The 20652-nt window shown below is 45.7% G+C and overlaps 2 protein-coding genes across 2 annotated transcripts in view; both read left to right on the forward strand.

Annotated features, from left to right (window-relative positions):
• The window catches only part of RPL17 (ribosomal protein L17), a 456550-nt gene that overhangs the window by 199555 nt on the left and 236343 nt on the right, over positions 1-20652 (forward strand). The window lies entirely within an intron of this gene.
• Positions 1-20652, forward strand: part of DYM (dymeclin) — a 421761-nt gene that overhangs the window by 149692 nt on the left and 251417 nt on the right. Inside the window, exon 6 of the mRNA XM_060236187.1 lies at positions 9779-9851. Coding sequence (XP_060092170.1) covers positions 9779-9851 — 73 coding nt within the window. The remainder of the gene's footprint in view (positions 1-9778; positions 9852-20652) is intronic.

A 20652-nucleotide genomic window follows, 5' to 3' on the forward strand; every position in this document is an offset into this window, starting at 1 on the left:
ATCGAAAAGAGGGTATAGCTAGAATACCTTCTTGCTTTAGGTGAATTGATGCTTTTAAAGCATGTCTGTTTCTTCGGAGGGGCAACAATTCAACCCACAAACGATGCTCCCAAACCAGTAGAAAACAGACAAAAGTTCAAGGTGTACTGAGGGCTGATGTTGCAAGAAGGCATTCCATGAATCTGTCCTAAGAAGTGAATAATGCTCAGGGGGCAATAGAAAGTAACGTGGATCTGTAGAACAGTCTGTCTTTCAGGACCAATTAAGGGCGGGGGTATCAAATGTGCGGTCCGGGGGTGGAATCAGGCCCTTGGAGGACTCCTATCAGGCCCCTGAGCAACTGGCTGTCATCTGCTTCCTTCTCCCTCTCTCTCGCTTCCTTCTGCATCACAGCTTGCTTTGCGAGGCTTGCTCAATTGCACAGGAGCTACCGAGCAAAGCCTCTATTTTCTCCATTGGCTGAGGCTCCTCCCTTTTAAAAAAAAACCCCTTTTAATTGTGTTTGTGTCCTTTATAAAGTTTGTACCTGTTTTACCTAATCTTAAAACAGGTGCATGTACGACCTGGGTCAAAATGGCCCGGCCCGACAAGGTCTCATTTATGTCAGATCTGGCCCTCATGAGTTTGACATCCCTGATATAGGGTAATAACTTTTCGGAAAAGGGAACGAAAAATTGAGATTGAAATAGCAGCACAACCCTGTAAATGTCTTTTAAGCCTGTGGGGCTGTCCTCGGAATACCCTGCCCTAGTTAGCCGAGGCTAGCCGAATCTCTTCAGATCTCGGAAGCTAAGCTGGGTCAGCCCCGGCTAGTGTTTGGATGGAGTTGTGATGCAGAGCCAGGAAATGGCAAACCACCTCTGAGCGTCTCTTGCTTTGAAAACCATATGCGGTGGCCGTGAGTCGGCTGCGACATGAAAGCAAAAAGAAAAGAAAAAACCCTAGAGCATGAAATACTAGCTTGGACAAATCCTGTTGTGATTCAGCTACTGGATGACATCTGTGTTGATGGAGAAATGGGGATAGGATTATAAAGTCGCTAGCGAGAACGGCAACATAATTCAGGTTCCTTCGGTCCCTGCAGGTGAACGCTTGGTTTGAACAGCAGGGGATTTTTTTTTTAATTGCCTGACTTTTGAAACTTGGGTGCCAGCTTGCTTAAAAGGCAGTTGGTGTGCAACAGTAAAAAAACAACCAAACCACACATGACAGTGAAATCATGAAACCAAAACCTAATGCAACACCAACAGTCTTTTTCTGGAGGGAGACAGTAGCAGCAAGGAGCATAAACTGGTAAAGAAAAGGCCAGTCTGGAAAGAGCTAGATTTGAATTCAGTAGCTCCTTAGAGACCAACAAGGTTTTCAGGGTATACCCTGACCTGGGTAGGTCTGGCAAGTCCCGTGTCATCAGAACTCAGAAGCAATGTTTTCTCTAAGCTGCAGAGTCTTATGAACAAAAATTCTACTTTGTGAGCTACTGGCATTAAAGTGGTGAGCTACTGCATAAATTATTGTGCTCTGGGGTCATCGTTCCTGAGCTAAGACAAAAATCTGTGAGCTCCAAGTTGGTAGCTTGGAGAATGCATTTTAAGTCAAAGTTGCTGTCTTTCTACTTCTCCCTCCTCGTCTGTCTGTCTTCCTTCCTTCCTTCCTTCCTTCCTTCCTTCCTTCCTTCCTTCCTTCCTTCCTTCCTTCCTTCCTTCCTTCCTTCCTTCCTTCCTTCCTCCCTCCCTCCCTCCCTCCCTCCCTCCCTCCCTTCCTTTTCCCTCCCTCCCTCCCTCCTTCCTTCCTTCCTTTTCCGTCCCTCCCTCCCTTCCTTTCCCCTCCCTCCCTCCCTCCCTTCCTTCCTTCCTTCCTTCCTTCCTTCCTTCCTTCCTTCCTTCCTTCCTTCCTTCCTTCCTTCCTTCCTTCCTTCCTTCCTTCCTTCCTTCCTTCCTTCCTGTCTTGTGGCTCTCAAACATTTGACATTCCTGTCTTGCAGCTCTCAAACATTCGACATCTGTCCTGTGCAGCTCTTATGTTAAGCAAGTTTGGTCAACCCTGCTTTAGACCCTTAACCTAGTCGTAGAAAAGTCATCCTCACAAGTTACAGTGAACATACAGATGATCTGAGATTGGTTTTTTTGTACGTGCGCTAGGTAATCCTCATGCCATGTCAATGCATATACCGCTGGCTGTGTGATTCTCTGCAGAGGCAGACCATGGTGAACCACCTCTGAATGTCTCTTGCCTACAGGGTTGCCATAAGTCAGCCCCCTGTGATTTGACAGCATTTGCTTTTCCCCCCTGTGCTCATCAGATCTTGGAAGCCAAGCAGAGTCAGACCTGTTTAGTACCTGGGTGGAGGGACTCCCAAGGAAGAAGACGACGACCACAGATTTATACCCCTCCCTTCTCTCTGAATCAGAGTCTTAGAGCGGCTCACAATCTCCTTTATCTTCCCCCGCAACAGACACCCTGCGAGGTGGGTGGGGCTGAGAGGGCTGTCACAGCAGCTGCCCTTTCAAGGACAACCTCTGCCAGAGCTATGGCTGACCCGAGGCCATTCCAGCAGGTGTAAGTGGAGGAGTGGGGAATCAAACCTGGTTCTCCCAGATAAGAGCCCGCACACTTAACCACTACACTAAACTGGCTCTCTGAAATCCAGGGTTATTATGCAGAGGAAGGCAGCGGCGCACCACCTCTGAAACTCCTTGCCTTGAAAACCCATCGTAAGTCGTCTGCAACTGGATGCACTTGATGCACACATATCCTAAGCATAACTGAATGCAGTAAGCCAGGTTGTCCCTGGTTAGTATTTGGATGGGAGACCACCAAGGAAGCCCAGGGTTATTACTCAGAGGCAGGCAGTGGCAAACCACCTCTGTGTATCTTTTAACCTGCCCTGGATGACCCAGAGATCTCAGAAGCTAAGCAGGGTCAGACCTGGCTAGGCCTTGGATGAGAGACTGTCAGAGAAGTCCTGGGTCGTTACGCAGAGGCAAGCAGCGGCAAATGACCTCTGTTCACCTCTTCGCTTGAAAACTCTGCAAGGCAGCTGCAGCTTGATGGCACTTTCCATCCCCAGATGCCATATGAGAGCCCAATAGAACTGAAAATTGTCCATGTTTATTGCCGGTTCTGCAGTTTCTTTTTTCTCCCAGTTCTTATCCATTCTGGTTGTTTCTCGCCTTAATATAACCTTCTCCCTGCCCCTCAAACTCATTCTTGGTATCCCAGTAAGTGACTGTTCTGCCCACCCCCCACCGCCAAAAAAACAACAACTTTTCCTTCGTCTTCTTTCTCCCTGTAGTTGTCTTTTGGATTATACCCCTCCCTTCTCTCTGAATCAGAGTCTTAGAGCGGCTCACAATCTCCTTTATCTTCCTCCGCAACAGACACACCCTGTGAGGTAGGCGGGGCTGAGAGAGCTCTCCCAGAAGCTGCCCTTTCAAGGACAACTCTTATGAGAGCTATGGCTGACCCAAGGCTGTATTTTAATTGCGCTGTTCTGTGATTCATGTATTGCAAGTGAAGGGCCTATTGTAAGGATGCCTCTACCCTGCATTTCTGCATAGCCATAAAATAACTTCAGATTGAAATCTCAAGTGGCTCATAAAAGTAATTGCTGTCTCGAGTGTAAATGACTGGTGGTGTCAAAAGTCTTAACCCACTGCTGAGAGAGAGAGATTCCCATCAGCATTTCTACATGGACTTCCTTGTCCTTCCAGCCTGGGTTAGGACATGTGCTGAGAACAGATGAATCCAGGTGGGCAGCCATGTTGGTCTGAAGCAGTTGAACAAAGCAGGAGTCAAGCTGCACCTTTCAGACCAACCAAGTTTTATTTAGAACATACGCACACTTCATCGGACAAGGGGATCATGTGTTGTGGCTGGAATGCATGCAGTTGTTGATTAAGAGGGCAAACTAACTGATCACACGGTCACATAAAACAGTGTGGCTTGGCCATTTGGTCTGCATAGCCATAAAAGGTAATACAATTCCCTGCCAAATGGTGATTCTGCTAATCTAGGTAAATCACAAAAGGGCATAAATCGATGGTGCGGTCTCATTTGGAGTACTGTGTGCAATTCTGGTCACCGCACCTCAAAAAGGATATTATAGCACTGGAAAAAGTGCAGAAAAGGGCAACTAGAATGATTAAAGGTTTGGAACATTTTTCCTATGGAGAAAAGTTAAAATGCTTGGGGCTCTTTAGCTTGGAGAAACGTCAACTGCAGGGTGACATGATAGAGGTTTACAAAATTATGCATGAGATGGAGAAAGTAGAGAAAGAAGTACTTTTCTCCCTTTCTCACAATACAAGAACTCGTGGGCATTCGATGAAATTGAATGGTTAAAAAGGATAAAAGGAGGTACTTCTTCACCCAAAGGGTGATTAACATGTGGAATTCACTGCCACAGGAGGTGGTGGCGGCTACAAGCATAGCCATCTTCAAGAGGGGATTGGATAAAAATATGGAGCAGAGGTCCATCAGTGGCTCTTAGCCACAGTGTGTGTGTGTGTGTTGGCCACTGTGTGATACAGAGTGTTGGACTGGATGGGCCATTGGCCTGATCCAACATGGCTTCTCTTATGTTCTTATGTGACACAGAGTGTTGGACTGGATGGGCCATTGGCCTGATCCAACATGGCTTCTCTTATGTTCTTATGTGACACAGAGTGTTGGACTGGATGGGCCGTTGGATTGATTCAACATGGCTTCTCTTATGTGACACAGAGTGTTAGACTGGATGGGCCATTGGCCTGATCCAACATGGCTTCTCTTATGTTCTTATGTGACACAGAGTGTTGGACTGGATGGGCCATTGGCCTGATCCAACATGGCTTCTCTTATGTTCTTATGTGACACAGAGTTGGACTGGATGGGCCACTGGCCTGATCCAACATGGCTTCTCTTATGTTCTTATGTGACCCAGAGTGTTGGACTGGATGGGCCATTGGCCTGATCCAATATGGCTTCTCTTATGTTATTATGACATGTATATCCTAGTTGTAGTCCACCCAATCTACTTATCAGCATCAATCTATATATTATAAACATTCTAATCTGCCATTAGAAAACAAGAATACATAAAATGAAAAATGGGTTAAGTATATGTAATAAGATAAATAGCCAATACCCCCTATTTAAGTATGTCAATATACAACATTATTTTGATACACTATTTTAAAAGAGAAATACATTGTAATACTGTGGATGTATAACTGTACTCACTGAGAGTGGATTTAGCATATGTAATGAGATAAAAAACCAATATCCCTTTTTTGATTTTAATTTTTTGAGAACAGATGAGTGAAAGCCATTTGCTAAAAATCTGTGTAACTGTCTCTGTGGTAGATCCTAGTGGGCAGCCATGTTGGTCTGAAGCAGTAGAACAAAGTAGGAGTCAAGTTTCTCCTTTAAGACCAACAAAGTTTTATTCAGAATGTAAGCTTTTGGAAAGGAGCCCCACGGCGCAGAATGGTAAAGCTGCAGTCTTGAGCTCTCTACTCACGACCTGAGTTTGATCCCGGCGGAATCTGGGTTCAGGTAGCCAGCTCAAGGTTGACTCAGCCCTCCATCCTTCCGAGGTTGGTAAAATGAGTCCCCAGCTTGCTGGGGGGAAAGTGTAGCTGACTGGGGAAGGCAATGGCAAACCACCCCGTAAAAAGTCTGCCATGAAAACGTCATGATGCGATGTCACCCCAGAGTCAGAAACGACTGGCGCTTGCACCTTTACCTTTTTAAGCTTTTGTATGCATGCATACTTCTTCAGATGAATAAAACTTTGTTGGTTTTAAAGGTGCAACTTGACTCCTCCTTTGCCTCTGGGGTGCTTGCTGTTGATCTGAGAAAGGACGTTGGATCGCTCATATCAAAAGACGCACAGTTAAATATTGAAATAAGTTCGTATGACCCGGCTGTGATTCTTAAGAATGAGGTCAGCCAGCCAATAGTTCATTGTAAGGGGACAGCCAAGCATGAGGTTTCACCATCAAGAGGAAATATTAAGGGCCATGTTATGGCTGCTGATGGCTTGCTTGTAATGTTCTATGGGTGCCTTCTCTGACCCCTTGGTTCTTGCTTTGTCTTCAAATTATACAGCTGAATGAGCTGACTAGAATGGCAAGTACATTTGTACGTTTTGGGACATGCATGGAAGGGGCTATACGGGAACGTGTTTTACTCATGGCCGCTGTCATGTTTGTTAACGTTGTAAGATGGCATGCTCATGGACAATGTTCCCTGTAAGCTGTGGAGTCTTACGAGCAAAAATTCTACCTTGTGAGCTACTGGCATTAAAGTTGCGAGCCACTGCATCAGTTAGTGTGTTCAGGGGCCCTCCTTCCTGAGCAGGCTGAGCTAAGGCAAAAATGTGTGAGCCAGAGGCTAAAAAACTGTGAGCTAGCTCACATAAATTCAGCTTAGAGGGGACTCTGCTCGTGGAATGCAGCACTGAGCACTTTCCCAAGTGGTGAGAAATTCAGAGACTTTGCTTGTTGCGTGTAGACGAGCGCAAGGAACATTGTCACATTTTGTTTATTATTAAAAGCAATAGGGCTCCTATAGACAGCCACAAAGCCACGTATCCTAAATCAGATTCCTGATCGCGTGTGTGCGCGCACATGCCCCCACACATGCTCTTCCTGCTTCCAGTGCAGCTTAATTCCCCTCTCCCCTTCCTCTCAGGCCCTGCTGCTTGTGTTAGCTCTTATTGGCGTCACATTTTGAATGCAAGGGGAGAATGATTCTCATTAGGGAAAAAGCGTTCCCCATCGTTAAGAACACGGCCATTCTTTTGGCAAGTCCCTGGCCGCACATCAGTCCGCCAGACAAAACCATAGAGATAGGCCCGTTGACGCTGAGCAGGGCAGCAAAACTTGCAACAACGCGTTGGCTGGAGAAGAGTGGTATTTCGCTGCTCTGTTTTAACGGTCAACGTGACATCCCCTAGAAGGTGTTTGTGTGTGGTCTCTTTTGGTTTTGGAACAGGGAACCAGAGACCAGGAAATTAGGAGTTCCTCTTTGGTGCGATCTCTGTTTTCACTGTGATCTTCTGCCAGCTGATTGTTTCCTGCTTTGGTTTACCCCTCTATAAAATTGGGATAGTTTCCTCATTTGGGATACTGTGAGACCAGGCTCATGCTTGCGTGGAACATACCCTTTTTATGCCAGGGCATAATTCTCTAAATACTTATTCCACGATGCCTTGAAAAGCTATCTCTAAACGTGAGTAAACTCCAGGAAGAGTGTCCTGAAGTGTCCCCAGATAAACATTTTTGTAAAAAAAAAAAAAAAAAAAATCCTGTTTCTTTTGGATCCTCCAAAGGAGTCAAATGAAAGCATTTAAACGGGATCTTAAATGTTAAGTGTCTCTGCTTTAATGATGGGGGGGGGGGCGGTGTTCTTGAGAGAAAAACACTTCCCACTGCTTATTTTTTCAGCTGTGCTGTCCTGATAGAAATTTGTGAGGAAGAGCTACATGGAAAGAATGGCTGACGACGTTCCATTTGCCGTTATGTCCATTTATATGAACTTGACTTGATAATCTTTAAGCTTTTGGGACCCAGAGACTCACTTTTAAGCCCATCCTGCAGCATGGGAACCCTCTTTAAATTTTCTACTTTGTGTGTTCATGTTATATATACAAACCGTAACGTTATATAGGCAAACTATAAAACATCAATGGGACCCTTCCTCCTTCTCTGGATCTGTGGTTCCCCATCTGTTTGGTTGCTGGAACAGGCAGCATAAAAGCACTCCACATAACATAGTACAGGCATGTGACATTCCTTCAGATACATACCAAATATTGAGGTCAAGACAAAGTCCTTACATCTGTATTGCTGCCTCTCAGTTGTTGCTTTGATTGGACCGTGGACATTAAGGCTGAAATATATTCAAATAGAGAGTTGGAGATCCTTGGTGCTTGTGGGGGGCACAGTGGGAGGGCTTCTAGTGTCCTGGCCCCACTGGTGGACCTCCTGATGGCACTTGGTTTTTTTGGCCACTGTGTGACACAGAGTGTTGGACTTGGTGGGCCATTGGCCTGATCCAGCATGGCTTCTCTTGTGCTCTTAAGTTCTAGACAAGGCCAGTTTTTATTAACAGGTCCCAAAGAGCTACCTTGGGCATTGGCCAAGGAAGGAGAGCCCACCACCTCCTGAGGAAGCCTGTTAAGAACATAAGAGAAGCCATGTTGGATCAGGCCAATGGCCCATCCAGTCCAACACTCTGTATCACACAGTGGCCAATATACACACACACATTGTGGCTTATAACCACTGATGGACCTCTGCTTCATATTTTTATCCAATCCCACTGTGGAACCACTCTAATGGTCAGGAAGTTCTTCCTAATGTTGAGCTGGAAATTCAATTCAATTTCAACCCATTGGTTCTGGTCCTACCTTCTGGGGCCACAGAAAACAATTCCACACCACCCTCTAGATGACAGCTCTTTAAGTACTTGAAGATGGGGGGCCATGGTTAGTACTTGGATTGGGGGGAGGGCAGCACCAAGGAAGATTGGGATTTCAGTGCAGAAGAAGGCAATAGCAGACCACCTGCTGTTTAAACAGAGGCAGTAGATATTGAATGTCCCATTTTGTTGTTTGTACTGACTCACTATGCAGAATCCACCTTGAGTCCCTGTGAGAATGGTGGACTATAAATAACAAAATAAATACTCATCTCTTGCCATGAAAACCTTATGGTCCTGGGGTCACCATGAGCTGGTTGCCATACAGCAGTACACAATTGTATTTAAGCTTCCTTCCTGCTGGCAAAACACACTCCCACTTGTGGAAGAGTGGAAAATGGATTTTTGCCAGTGCCTTTCTTCTCATTGCATCTCCTCACTTCAACCTCCATCATGACTCACCAGGAAGGTTGGGGGGAGAGGGCAGATTGCCATACTGGGAGGTGGGAAAGTTATACAGCTCTGCCAGTGCTGTATAGCAGCAGTCCCCAACCTTTTTGGCACCAGGGAAATTGTGGAAGACAATTTTTTCCATGGACCGGTGTGTGTGTGTGTGTGATGGTTTCAGGATGATACAATTGTGCACTTTATTTCTATTAGTTTGGTGTGGTAGTTAAGTGTGCGGACTCTTGTCTAGGAGAACCGTGTTTGATTTCCCACTCTTCCACTTGCAGCTGCTGGAATGGCCTTGGGTTAGTCATAGCTCTCGCAGAGTTGTCCTTGAAAAGGCAGCTTCTATCAGAGCTCTCTCAGCCCCACCCACCTCACAGGGTGTCTGTTGTGGGAGAGGAAGGTTAACGGCGATTGTGAGCTGCTCTGAGATTTGGAGTGGAGGGTAGGATATAAATCCAATGTCGTCGTCGTTTTCTTCTTCTTCTTCTTCTTCCTACTACTACTACTACATTGTATTATATAATGAAATAATTATACAACTCATGGCCCAGTTGCTAACAGGCTACGGACCGTTCCTGGTCCACAGCCTGGGGTTTGGGGACCCCTGCTGTATAGGATCTGAGCCAAAATTCCCAGATGACATAGGACTCTAACCGTCTTACAGACAAACTAGGGATATTAAATGTGTCTGTATTAGTAATGGAGAAAATCTGAAGGCTGAGAATGTTGAGAGTGGTGGATCTCCACCTCCCCGAGATATCAGCACTTTGTTTGGAGCAGATGTTGACTCAACTTAGCATCAGGGCTGGTGTTTGGATCTATTCAGAAAACGGCAGTCTGAACCGAGACTGTGACGGAAGGAAGCAAGTTTATGAATATTAAAGCATTATAGTAATAGAATTTTTATCTTTCCTTTTAGGTTCAGAATGCGAAGACCTTATGGAAGAATTATTATGTTGCCTCATCCAGCTGATTGTTGAGATTCCTCTTCTGTAAGTTTATGCCATAAAACTATCCACCTTCAGCTGCCATGTCTCAGGTTTCTTGGAAATGCTCTCCTCCTGGTTTCAGAGCTTGGCAGGGGTGGAATTCTAGCAGGAGCACCTTCGCATATGAGGCCACACCCCCTGATGTAGCCAATCCTCCAGGAGCTTACAAAAAAGACCCTTGTAAGCTCTTGGAGGATTGGCTACATCAGAGGGTGTGGCCTAATATGCAAATGAGCTCCTGCTAGAATTCCATCCCTGGAGTTCAGAAACAAACAGAGGGAAATAATTTAACGCCATGCCAGTTTTTGTAATAGCTGGCCAGAAAACGCTAAGAAATACTGTTGCCCCCGCTAATGTTTGAAATGTGGAAGCAATCTTTTTGAGTTTCACAGTGACATTTGAGACCAAAAAAAAAATCAAGAATAAACGAAGTTGCTTGCCCAATTTGGTGTCTATCAGGCTTAGCTAAGTTCCCTTCTTCACTTCAAAGAGCAAATTTCTCGGTTTAGTTTGTAAGCTTCTCAGGGTCGGGGCGGGGGGGGGGGGGGCTATTCCTCTTTGGTTACTTGATTCTGTAAATCAGGGATGTCAAACTCATTTGTTATGAGGTCCAGATCTGATATACATGAGACTTTGTTGGGCCAGGCCATGTCAGGTTGGGCCAGGCCATGTGTGTACCTATTTAAGATTAGGTAGGAGGGATATAAACTTTATAAAGGACTAAGACAAACACAATTAAATATATATTTTTTAAAAACCTTAAAACACACTTAAAACGTTAGCACTTATTGGTATTAAAGGTGCTTTCTTTGTATCTCTCCCATGGGATCTAGGCTCCTTCCTTCCTTCTCCAGGAGACCAGGAGGGGGAAGGAAGAGAAGCTTTGCTCAGTTGCTCTGCTGTGTGACTGAGAGAGCCTGGAAAAACAAGCTGTGCCTTCCCCCCCTTCCTCCCCAAGGGAGGAGCCTCAGCCAATGGAGAAAATAGATGTTTTGCTCTGTAGCTCCTGTGCGATTGAGCAAACCTTGCAAAGCAAGCTGTTATGCAGAAGGAAGCAAGAGAGAAGAACCAGATGACAGCCAGTTGGTCGGGGGCCTACTAGGAACCCTCTGGGGGGCCTCATTCGGCCCCCGGGCCACAAGTTTGACATGCATGTTGATGGTGCTATATAATTAACACATGGCTTCCTTGTTGAAGCATCAGGTCTAAGCAACTCCTGTGAAATGTGAGTAAAAGTTTCAAAGGGTGGCTGTGTTGGTCTGCGGTAGAATGGCTAGATTCGAGTCCAGTAGCAGGTTAGAGACCAGCAAGCATTTTCCAGGTATAAACTTTTGAGAGTCTTGACAGAGGTATCTGATGAAGGGAGCTTTTGACTCTTCAAGGTGCTAATGGACTCAAATCGAGGGGAATAAAAAATTTTATACCTGATGCATTAAAACAGAACTTCTAAGGTTTTGCAATTCATTGGGGAGTTCATGCCCCCCCCCGTACCCTCTAATTCCACCCCCCTCAGTGGAGCAGATCACATGCTGAGCAGATTATAACTGCTGTAATCTTAAAATAAAGGAAGCCCCATGCTGCAGTCCTGCAGTCCAAGCCCTGCTCACAACCTGAGTTCGATCCCAGCAGAAGCTGGATTCAGGTAGCAGGCTTAAAGTTAGCCTTCCATCCTTCCGAGGTCGGTAAAATGAGTCCCCAGCTTGCTGGAGAGAAAGTGTAGATGACTGGGAAGACAATGGCACACCCTGTAAAAAATCTGCCGTGGAAACGTGATGTGACGTCACCCCCGAGTCGGAAACGGCAGTTTCTTGCTCAGAGGACTACCTTTACCTTTTAAATCTTAAAATGGGCAATGGGCATTGCAAGACCTTGCTTGGCTCCAGATTGCCGCTGAGCGGGGCTTCTTTTGTTAATGAGCAGCCAGTCACTGTTCCCCCTGTCCCCGAAACCATCTGTATCACTTTATAGCTAGGGATGGGGAAATGATGCCATAAAGCCCACCTTCCAAAGCGGCCATTTTCTCCAGGGGAACTGATCTTGGTTGTCTGGAGATCAGTTAGGCGATCTTCATGTGCCACTTGGAGATTGGCAACCCTACATGTAGTATGTTCAGCCAGGATCCTTGTTGCTTCCAGCTGTGCTTCTTCCCAGTTCCAACCCACAAATGGAAGCGGTTTATTTCACTGTGATGTGGTATTGAGAAAGTTTACATTCCCCCCCACCCTCCGCTTCATGCTTTCCTTTTGAAAAAGCAGTACAGTGGTGCCTCCATTTCTCTAGTCCAGTTTATAATTTAAGGCTGCAGTCTTGCACATATTTATCTTTTAAAATCACAAGGCCTTACTTCTGTAGTTGAACATATGAACATATGAAGCTGCCTTATACTGAATCAGACCCTCAGTCCATCAAAGCCTACTCAGACTGGCAACGGCTCTCCCAGGTCTCAAGCTGAGGTTTTTCACGCCTACTTGCCTGGACCCTTTTTTGGAGATGCCGGGGATTGAACTTGGGACCTTCTGCTTCCCAAGCAGATGCTCTACCACTGAGCCACCGTCCCTCCCTATTTTCAAACAAATAGCCATGTTAGTCTACTGGAGCGAATTCTCGTTCGCGCCTTATTCCAGCATTTTTTTTCCCTGTTGTTTAGGATTTTTAATGACCCCGTATTAACTGTTCATGTATTTATGTGCATCAAGTGATGTCGGGTCAAAGCCTGCCGGGTTTTCAAAGCAAGAGACGTTCAGAAGTGGTTTTCCATTGCCTGCCCCTGCATCAAAGTCCGGGACATTTTGGTGGTCTCCCATCCCAGAACCACCACCCAGGGTCGACTCTGCTTAGCCTTTGAGATCTGACATGATTCAGCCAGCCTGGGCCATCCAAGTCAAGGCATCCATATATTTAGCAGGCCCCTTATTTGTGTTCACATCGTCTAGGCTAACAAAATTTTCAGGAACTTATTTTCTGGGTTTTCTGCCACAGCTCCTTTTTTTGTGTGCGCGCAGCTTTGAGAGCCTTTTTATTTTTTCACATTGCCGCTTTCCTAATAACTGGAGAACTGGAGAGCTGTTTAGCTATCCCAGGTCTCAAGCTGTTATAAAGATACGGCTGTTTTCTTTGGAAATCTCTCTTGCCGTGAAACGCAGCACAGCACTGCAGTCATTACATTAATTTTTTGGGCCGCTGCTGTCCAGCGAATACGTGGCATGATTTAGGAGCAGTCCTTCTGATTATGCGGAGAGGTATTGTTGGCACTTCCTGGAACAGTCATGCCTGTGTCTGGGGCAGATTAGAGGAAATACTGAGAGGTGAAAGGACGGAGTAATATATAGACACATTCATAAATCATTCTCTTTGTTGGAAGGCAGCTTTGGGGCTCTGTGGAGTCCAGTGGTAGTCCGACTCTCCGTTTGAAAACGAATTCTGCAATTGCAGCTGAGCTCCAGGGCGGTAGCCAGGATTTCAAATTTGGTGGGGCCACAGGCAGGATTTTTTTTTGTTTTGTTTAGGGGGGCGGGCTCTTAGTGTCAAAATATCCGGTGAATGCCCCTGAAAAAACAGATGCCACGTTGTCCCTTTTATTATCACAAAACTAAGCACAAGCTTTTATCTTCCCCTGCACTTTTTTTTATCAGGCTGGAGGGTAACTGGGAGGGAGGAGAAAGAAAGGGGTTAAGGCCTCTTGAATAGAGCGGCGGCAAGCAATGGGGGACTGAATGGTGGAGCCAGTAAGATTACACAGAGGTTTGATTGGAGGGGCCTGGACCTCCCAGGGCCCCACCATAGTTACAGGCGTGCTGAGCTCTATTTTTTAAAAAAATATCTGGGTTGTCAGGATCCAGAGTACCTTGAGAGTAGTTCAATGTATCTAGTGGGGGGGGAAAAGGTAAAGGAAAGGTCCCCTGTGCAAGCACCAGTTGTTTCCGACTCTGGGGTGACGTTGCTTTCACGATGTTTTCACGGCAGACTTTTTACGGGGTGGTTTGCCGTTGCCTTCCCCAGTCATCTACGCTTCCCCCCAGCAAGCTGGGGACTCATTTTACTGACCTCGGAAGGATGGAAGGCTGAGTCAACCTTGAGCCGGCTACCTGAACCCAGCTTCCGCTGGGATCGAACTCAGGTCGTGAGCAGAGAGTTTGACTGCAGGACTGCAGCTTTACGACTCTGCACCATGGGGCTCTTCTCAGTGTATCTAAGCGAGTGTTAAATTTAGATTTCTTCAACAGCAGCCTACACTGATATGCAAAATACCCTTGACCAGGGGTGGAATTCTAGCAGGAGCTCCTTTGCATATTCGGCCACACACCCCTGATGTAGCCAGTCCTCCAAGAGCTAACAAAAAAGAGCCTTGTAAGCTCTCGGAGGATTGGCTGCATCAGGGGTGTGTGGCCTAATATGCAAAGGAGCTCCTGCTAGAATTCCACCCCTGCCCTTGATATCAAGAAGCTCTTCAAAAGCAGGTTTTGAATATGCCCTGGGAATCAGTAGCACTGTGCTCCTGGTATGGCGTGGCTCAGTCAATGAGGCATCAAAGTCACTTCTGCAAACTGGTCTGATTTGACCTGTAAGCCTGGGTTTTTCCATCACTAGTCCCCCCCACCCCCGTTTGGGATTGCATATCTGTCATTTTATCTTAGGTATTTATATCCTGCCGAGTCTTCACCAAAAGAGGTGCTTGAGAGGACATGAAATGAGCGTATAAAATTGTTGGCAGTAGAAAGTGCAGTCGTGCCGCAGCTTACTTAAGACAAACCTGCAGGGCTTTCAAGGCAAGAGACGTTCAGAGGCGGTTTGTCATTGCTTCTTCTGTGTAGCGACCCTGACATTCCTTGGCGGTCTCCCATCCAAATTCGAGCCAGGGGGCTGACTCTGCTTAGCATATTGGAGAGCCAGTATGGTGTAGTGGTTAAGTGTGTGGACTCTTATCTGAGAGAACCGGGTTTGATTCCCCACTCCTCCACTTGCACCTGCTGGAATGGCCTTGGGTCAGCCATAGCTCTGGCAGAGGTTGTCCTTGAAAGGGCAGCTGCTGTGAGAGCCCTCTCCAGCCCCACCCACCTCACAGGGTGTCTGTTGTGGGGGAGGAAGGTAGAGGAGATTGTGAGCCGCTCTGAGACTCTTCGGAGTGGAGGGCGGGATATAAATCCAATATCTTCTTCTTCTTCTTAGCTTCTGAGACCTAACAAGATCAGGCTATCTGATCTCACCAGATCTTGGAAGCTGATCAGGGTCGACCCCAGTTAATACTTGGAAGGAGGTCCACCAAGAAAGTCCAGAGTCATGAGGCAGGCAGTCATCTCTAAACATCTCTCGCCTTGAATGCCTCACAGGGTCTTCATAAGTTAGCTGTGACCAGGGCTGGCCTGGCATCAGGAGGTGTGGCCTAACATGCAAATAAGTTTATGCTGGGCTTTTTCTACAAAAAAAAGCCCTGTGTGGAACAATGATGATGTCAGGGGGTGTGGCCTAATATGCCAATGAGTTCCTGCTGGGCTTTTTCTACAAAAAAAGCCTTGGCTGTGACAATGGTAATAAACAAACCCACACACAGAGAGTGTTAAAAATATAAATAGTTATGGAATCTTAAAAAAACAACAACCCAGATATACAAAATAGATATGGAATCTTAAAAAAAAATACAGACGAGACTTAAAATAGTTATAAGAACAAAATAAAGCTACTGTTTTTAAGGGGGGAAATCATCACTTAACAATCAGCTTTAGAAATATATCAAATTGTGATACACAGGATTTTGAGGTAAAATATTATTCATAAGATGTCACAGCAAGTAACCAAGGTATCACAGCTTTTTTCTCAAAAGCCTGAGGAGAATACTATGAAGAAGAATAAGCCAGTTTTGTTAAAATAAAACAATCCTTTATTTTGTTCTTCCAATTCTTCAAAGATGGAGGATATTTATCTTTCCACTTCGATGCAAGTTCTGTTTTTGCAAAAGATATCAGAATAGATATAACATTTTAAGAAAGACAGCAAAATATCCTAAAAGTTGAACCAAATGTCTACTTTCTTCCAAATAGAGAAGTGACTATTTCAGAAAAAGAAATACTGTATGAATTGTAACAAATGCATATCGCTGCAGTCGGAGCTGTGTCTGTATTTACCTGAAGCCTGGGAAGTATTCAGCTAGCTGAAGCTGCCAAATGTGAGCGTGTGTATTCCATGGCTGAGTCAGGGATGGAGTAGGGGGAGTCAGTGTTTTGATTTTTTGGTCAAAATACAGGTAGAATAGGGGTGGGGTTTTTTTTGCACATCCTGTTTCTGAGATTTAACCATGCATAAATGACATTTAATAAAATCATAGCGCTCAGCAGTGCCGGCGGTTTAAACTGGTAATACAAAAAAAATCTACTGGCTAACAGTATTTATTAAAATCATTTCAAAACCTTTGCAAATATCTTTTTATATTAATATTATGACAGAGCTCCGTTTTCACATTTCAGTGTAGCAAAAAAAAAGTCCAATGAGCACCCGGATGTAAGCTCATTTCGTCAATGGACTTCCTCGGGAGTAATCTTTCATACAGTTCTTCCAGGGTAACCAGCCTTTTGTTACAACCCAATGTAAATATTCTTCTACGCCATCTTCAAGTTCTTTCATCCTGGAATAAAACAAAATACACTCAATAACACTTAAGTTCATGTGCTTCTATTAGGAGCTAAAGCCAGTCCAAACTTATTTTTTTGACCAGATGCACAAGCCTTCTGGAGTTTGCTGGCCTTTAAGGCTCTCTACAATACTTTTATTGAAATCAAGCTGTTCTTTTGGATGGCCAATTGCTCTTCTGCTCTCTCTATTTAATTCTTTTAAATTCTTTTTAATTTTAATTTCGAGGCAGCCATTCCTTTGACAGCAAATTAGCTCTAGTCACTTAAGTGTAAGATTCAAAACAGGCCAGTCCTGTGCCTCTACTAAATGCAGAAATCTCTTCAGAGTCTGCTGGCAATGGCCTGCGGCACGTTTTGACATGGCAGTTTCAACTGAGCATGGAGGTCTTCGACATGCCAGAGATGGGGCAGGTTTTATTTGCTCAGTCTGTTATCTGTTCTTGCAATCTGGGTGCAAGTAGGTTTATTTAAATCTGCCCTTTCTCCTCGTTTCCAGCCAAGAATTATGGATGCTGATATTTTCATAGGGGAAGGGGGGAATGGCTGTTCGGCACTTTAAAGCGCCTTCTATTCATAAGCTGCAATCTGTCTGTCAAGTAGACATTTAACCCACCTTTCCTTCAAGAGTCTCAAAGCAGTGCACATGATCTTCCCATCTCCATTTTATTCTGTGAGGTTAGTTAGGTTGAGAGCGTGTGACTGGTGCAGGCTACACCCACAAGTTTCGTTGCAGGCAGTATTTTTATCTGAACCTAAGTCCCCCGGGCCCTGGTGTCCCACCTTTAAAAGGCTACTTTTAACCAGTGTGCCACCTTTTAAAAAACTGTCAGATCTTGGATTTGAGCTGGAACAGGGGTGTCAAACATGCAGCCCGGGGACCGAATCAGGCCGCTGGAGGGCTGCTATCAGGCCCCCAAAGCAACTGACTGTTGTCTGCTTCCTTCTCCCTCTCTCCTGCTCCCTTCTGCATCACAGATTGCTTTGCCAGGCTTGCTCAATCGCACAAGAGCTACAGACCAAAATCTCTATTTTCTCCATTGGCTGAGGCTCCTCCCTTGGGGAGGAAGTGGGGGGGAGGAAGAGCTTGCTTTGCCAGGCTCTCTCAGTTGCACAGCAGAGCTACTGAGCCAAACCTCTCTTCCTTCTGTTGGCTTAAGCTCCTCCCCCTCTTGGTCCCCTGGGGAGGGAGGGAAAGAGCCAGAGCTTCCTTCGCCCACTTCCCTGGATCCCATTGGAGAGATACAAAGAAAGCACCTTTAAGACCAACAAGTGCTAATGCTTTAAGTATGTTTTAAGGTTGTTGTTTTTTTAAAAAAAATCTTTCATTGTATTTGTCTGTGTCCTTTGTAAAGATTATATCTCTGCTACCTAATCTTAAATAGGTACAGACATAGCCCAGCCTGACATGGCCTGGCCCAACAAGGTCTCATTTATGTCAGATCTGGCCCTCATAACAAATGAGTTTAGCACTGCTGAGCGAGAAGCTTAGCTTTAAAAGAAAAGTGGAGGATGGCTGTAGTCATTTCCTTTTTCATCACATTACAAGGATTGAGCTGCAGCGTTAGAGAATAGTTCCCGAATCTCTAGCATGTTGAAAATCTTGGTGGCGCAGCGGATAGCTCAGTAAAAATGTCACCGCTGTGTGCTGCAGCAATGAAAAAGATAAACGCTGTTTGGGATTCTTAGGAAAGCGATCGGACATAAAACGGCTGATATCATAATGCCTTTGTATAGATCTGTGGTGCAGCCTTATTTGGATTGCCGTGTACAGTTCTGGTCACCATTTCTCAAAAAGGACATTGCAGAACTGGGAAAAGTACAGAAGAGGGCATCCAAGATGATTAAGGGGTTTCGAAAGTCTGAGGAGACTTGGACTTTTCAGTTTAGAAAAGGGACAACTAACGGGGGGGGGGCATGCCAGAGCAGGGGTGTCAAACTCATTTGTTATGAGGGCCGGATCTGACATAAATGAGACCTTAGAGGGCTGGGCCATGTTGGGCTGGGCCGGGCTGTGTGTGCTCCCATTTAAGATTAGGCAGCAGAGATAGAGACTTTATAAAGGACACAGACAATTAAAGATTTTTTTAAAAAAACTTAAAACATGCTTAAAACGTTAGCACTTGTTGGTCTTAAAGGTGTTTTCTTTGTGTTTCTCCCATGGGATCCAAGGAACTAGGCAAAGGAAGCTCTGGCTCTTTCCTTCCTTCCCCAGGGGACCAGGAGGGGGAGCAGCCTCAGACAATAGAAGGAAGAGAGGTTTCGCTCATTAGTTCCAATGTGCAATTGAAAGAACCTGGCAAAGCAAGCTCTGCCTCCCCCTCCTTCCTCCCCAAACGAGGAACCTCAACCAATGAAGAAAACAAAGGCTTTACTCTGTAGCTCCTGTGTGATTGAGCAAGCCTGGCAAAGCAAACTGTGATGCAGAAAGAAACAAGAGAGAGGGAGAAGGAAGCAGATGACAGCCAGTTGCTCGGGGATCTGATAGAAACCCTCTGAGGGCCTGATTCGGCCTCCAGGCCAGATGTTTGACACCCCTGTGCTAGAGGGTCATAAAAATATGCACGCGGTGGAGAGAGATGACCAAGAGAACTTTTTCTCCCTCTCCCAAAATACCGTGTTTCCCTGAAAATAAGACCTACCCAAAAAATAAGCCCTAGCAGGATTTCTATGCATTTGTTAATATAAGACCTACCCCGATAATAAGACCTAGTGATGGGCTTATTTTTTGGGTAGGTCTTATTTTCGGGGAAACACCATATTCCGCCACTCTCAGTGAAGGCTAAGGGTGGGAGCTCAGGGGGCGAGAAATCATCCCTCTTAAAGGGGCCACGGTGCGTGCAATGTGGACCCCACTTCTTGGATCAATAAGGGGGTCCATGCAAATATAAGATTAGCGCTTCCCGCACCAACGAAAATGGACTCACTGACGGCGAGAAGTCTCGTGCTTCGAGACGAAGCTTGATGGAAATGGTTGGTGGGGAGGAGGGGCGCGCGAGTAACAGAGAGAAACGACACTCCAACGGCGCCTGCTGCTGTGTGCTGCCCTCGGATTTGCCAGAGCCTGGGAATGCAGGTACTGTAGTCATTGGGTCAAGGGAGAGAGGTGGGAATATAAGAAGGGCGGGTGGAGATTGGAAAGGGGCATGGCTTTGAGGATGAGGGCATGGCTAGAAGGGTCGGTTTGAGGCATGGAAATAATTCTGGAGCGAGTGTGAGAGCTTCAAATATTGGGGGCTCTAAGAAATATGCAGTTTCTCCTTTAAAGTCCTTATTGGTTAGTTAGGATTTCACTATATTGCACCAACCAAGGTCACTGCTGCCCATTCCAGATTCATCTAGTGCTAGGGGCTGTACAGGGCATGGAAGTGTAGATTGTTGTATTATACTTAATAAAAATAAGACATCTCCTGAAAATAAGCCCTAGTGTGTCTTCTTGAGAAAAAATAAGACAGTGTCTTATTTTCGGGGAAACACAGTACTGGAATTTGAGGACATCCAGTGAAGCCGATGGGCAGCAGGTTCAGGGTGGATAAAAGGTAATGTAGAATTTGATGACCGAGGATGTATCGATGGCCATAGGAACAGACAGCTTTCAAAGGGGATTAGATAGATTCATGGAGGAGAGGTCTATGCAGTGGCTATTGGTTCATATTCAGAGGCAGTCAGCATCTGAATCATTGTGGCAGGAGGCAACCTCAGAGAAAGGTCTCAGCCTCTCTGCCCTGTTGTTGGCCCTCCAGAGGAACTGGTTGGCCCCTCTGTGAGACTAGATGGACCACTGGTCTGATCCAGCAGGGCTTTTCTTATGTTCTTATGAAGGCCTTGGCCTCTCTGCCCTGTTGTTGGCTCTCCAAAGGAACTGGTTGGCCACTGTGTGAGATAGGATGCTGGACTAGATGGACCACTGGTCTGATCCAGCAGGGCTTTTCTTATGTTCTTATGAAGGCCTTGGCCTCTATGTTCTGTGGTTGGCTCTCCAGAGGAACTGGCATCCACTGTGTGAGACGGGATGCTGGACAAGATGGACCACCGGTCTGATCCAGCAGGGCTCTTCTCATGTTTTACACAGCAGCCAAGACAGTTTTCCTAGAGGGTCAACAAATGGCATGAAACCCAAAGCTGTCCCCTGAAGTCGTTTCCTAATCCTGAGTTTCAAAGATTTTCCGCTTCTGTTTATGGAG

The sequence above is a fragment of the Heteronotia binoei genome, chromosome 4, assembly GCF_032191835.1.
Source record: "Heteronotia binoei isolate CCM8104 ecotype False Entrance Well chromosome 4, APGP_CSIRO_Hbin_v1, whole genome shotgun sequence".
Taxonomy (NCBI): domain Eukaryota; kingdom Metazoa; phylum Chordata; class Lepidosauria; order Squamata; family Gekkonidae; genus Heteronotia; species Heteronotia binoei.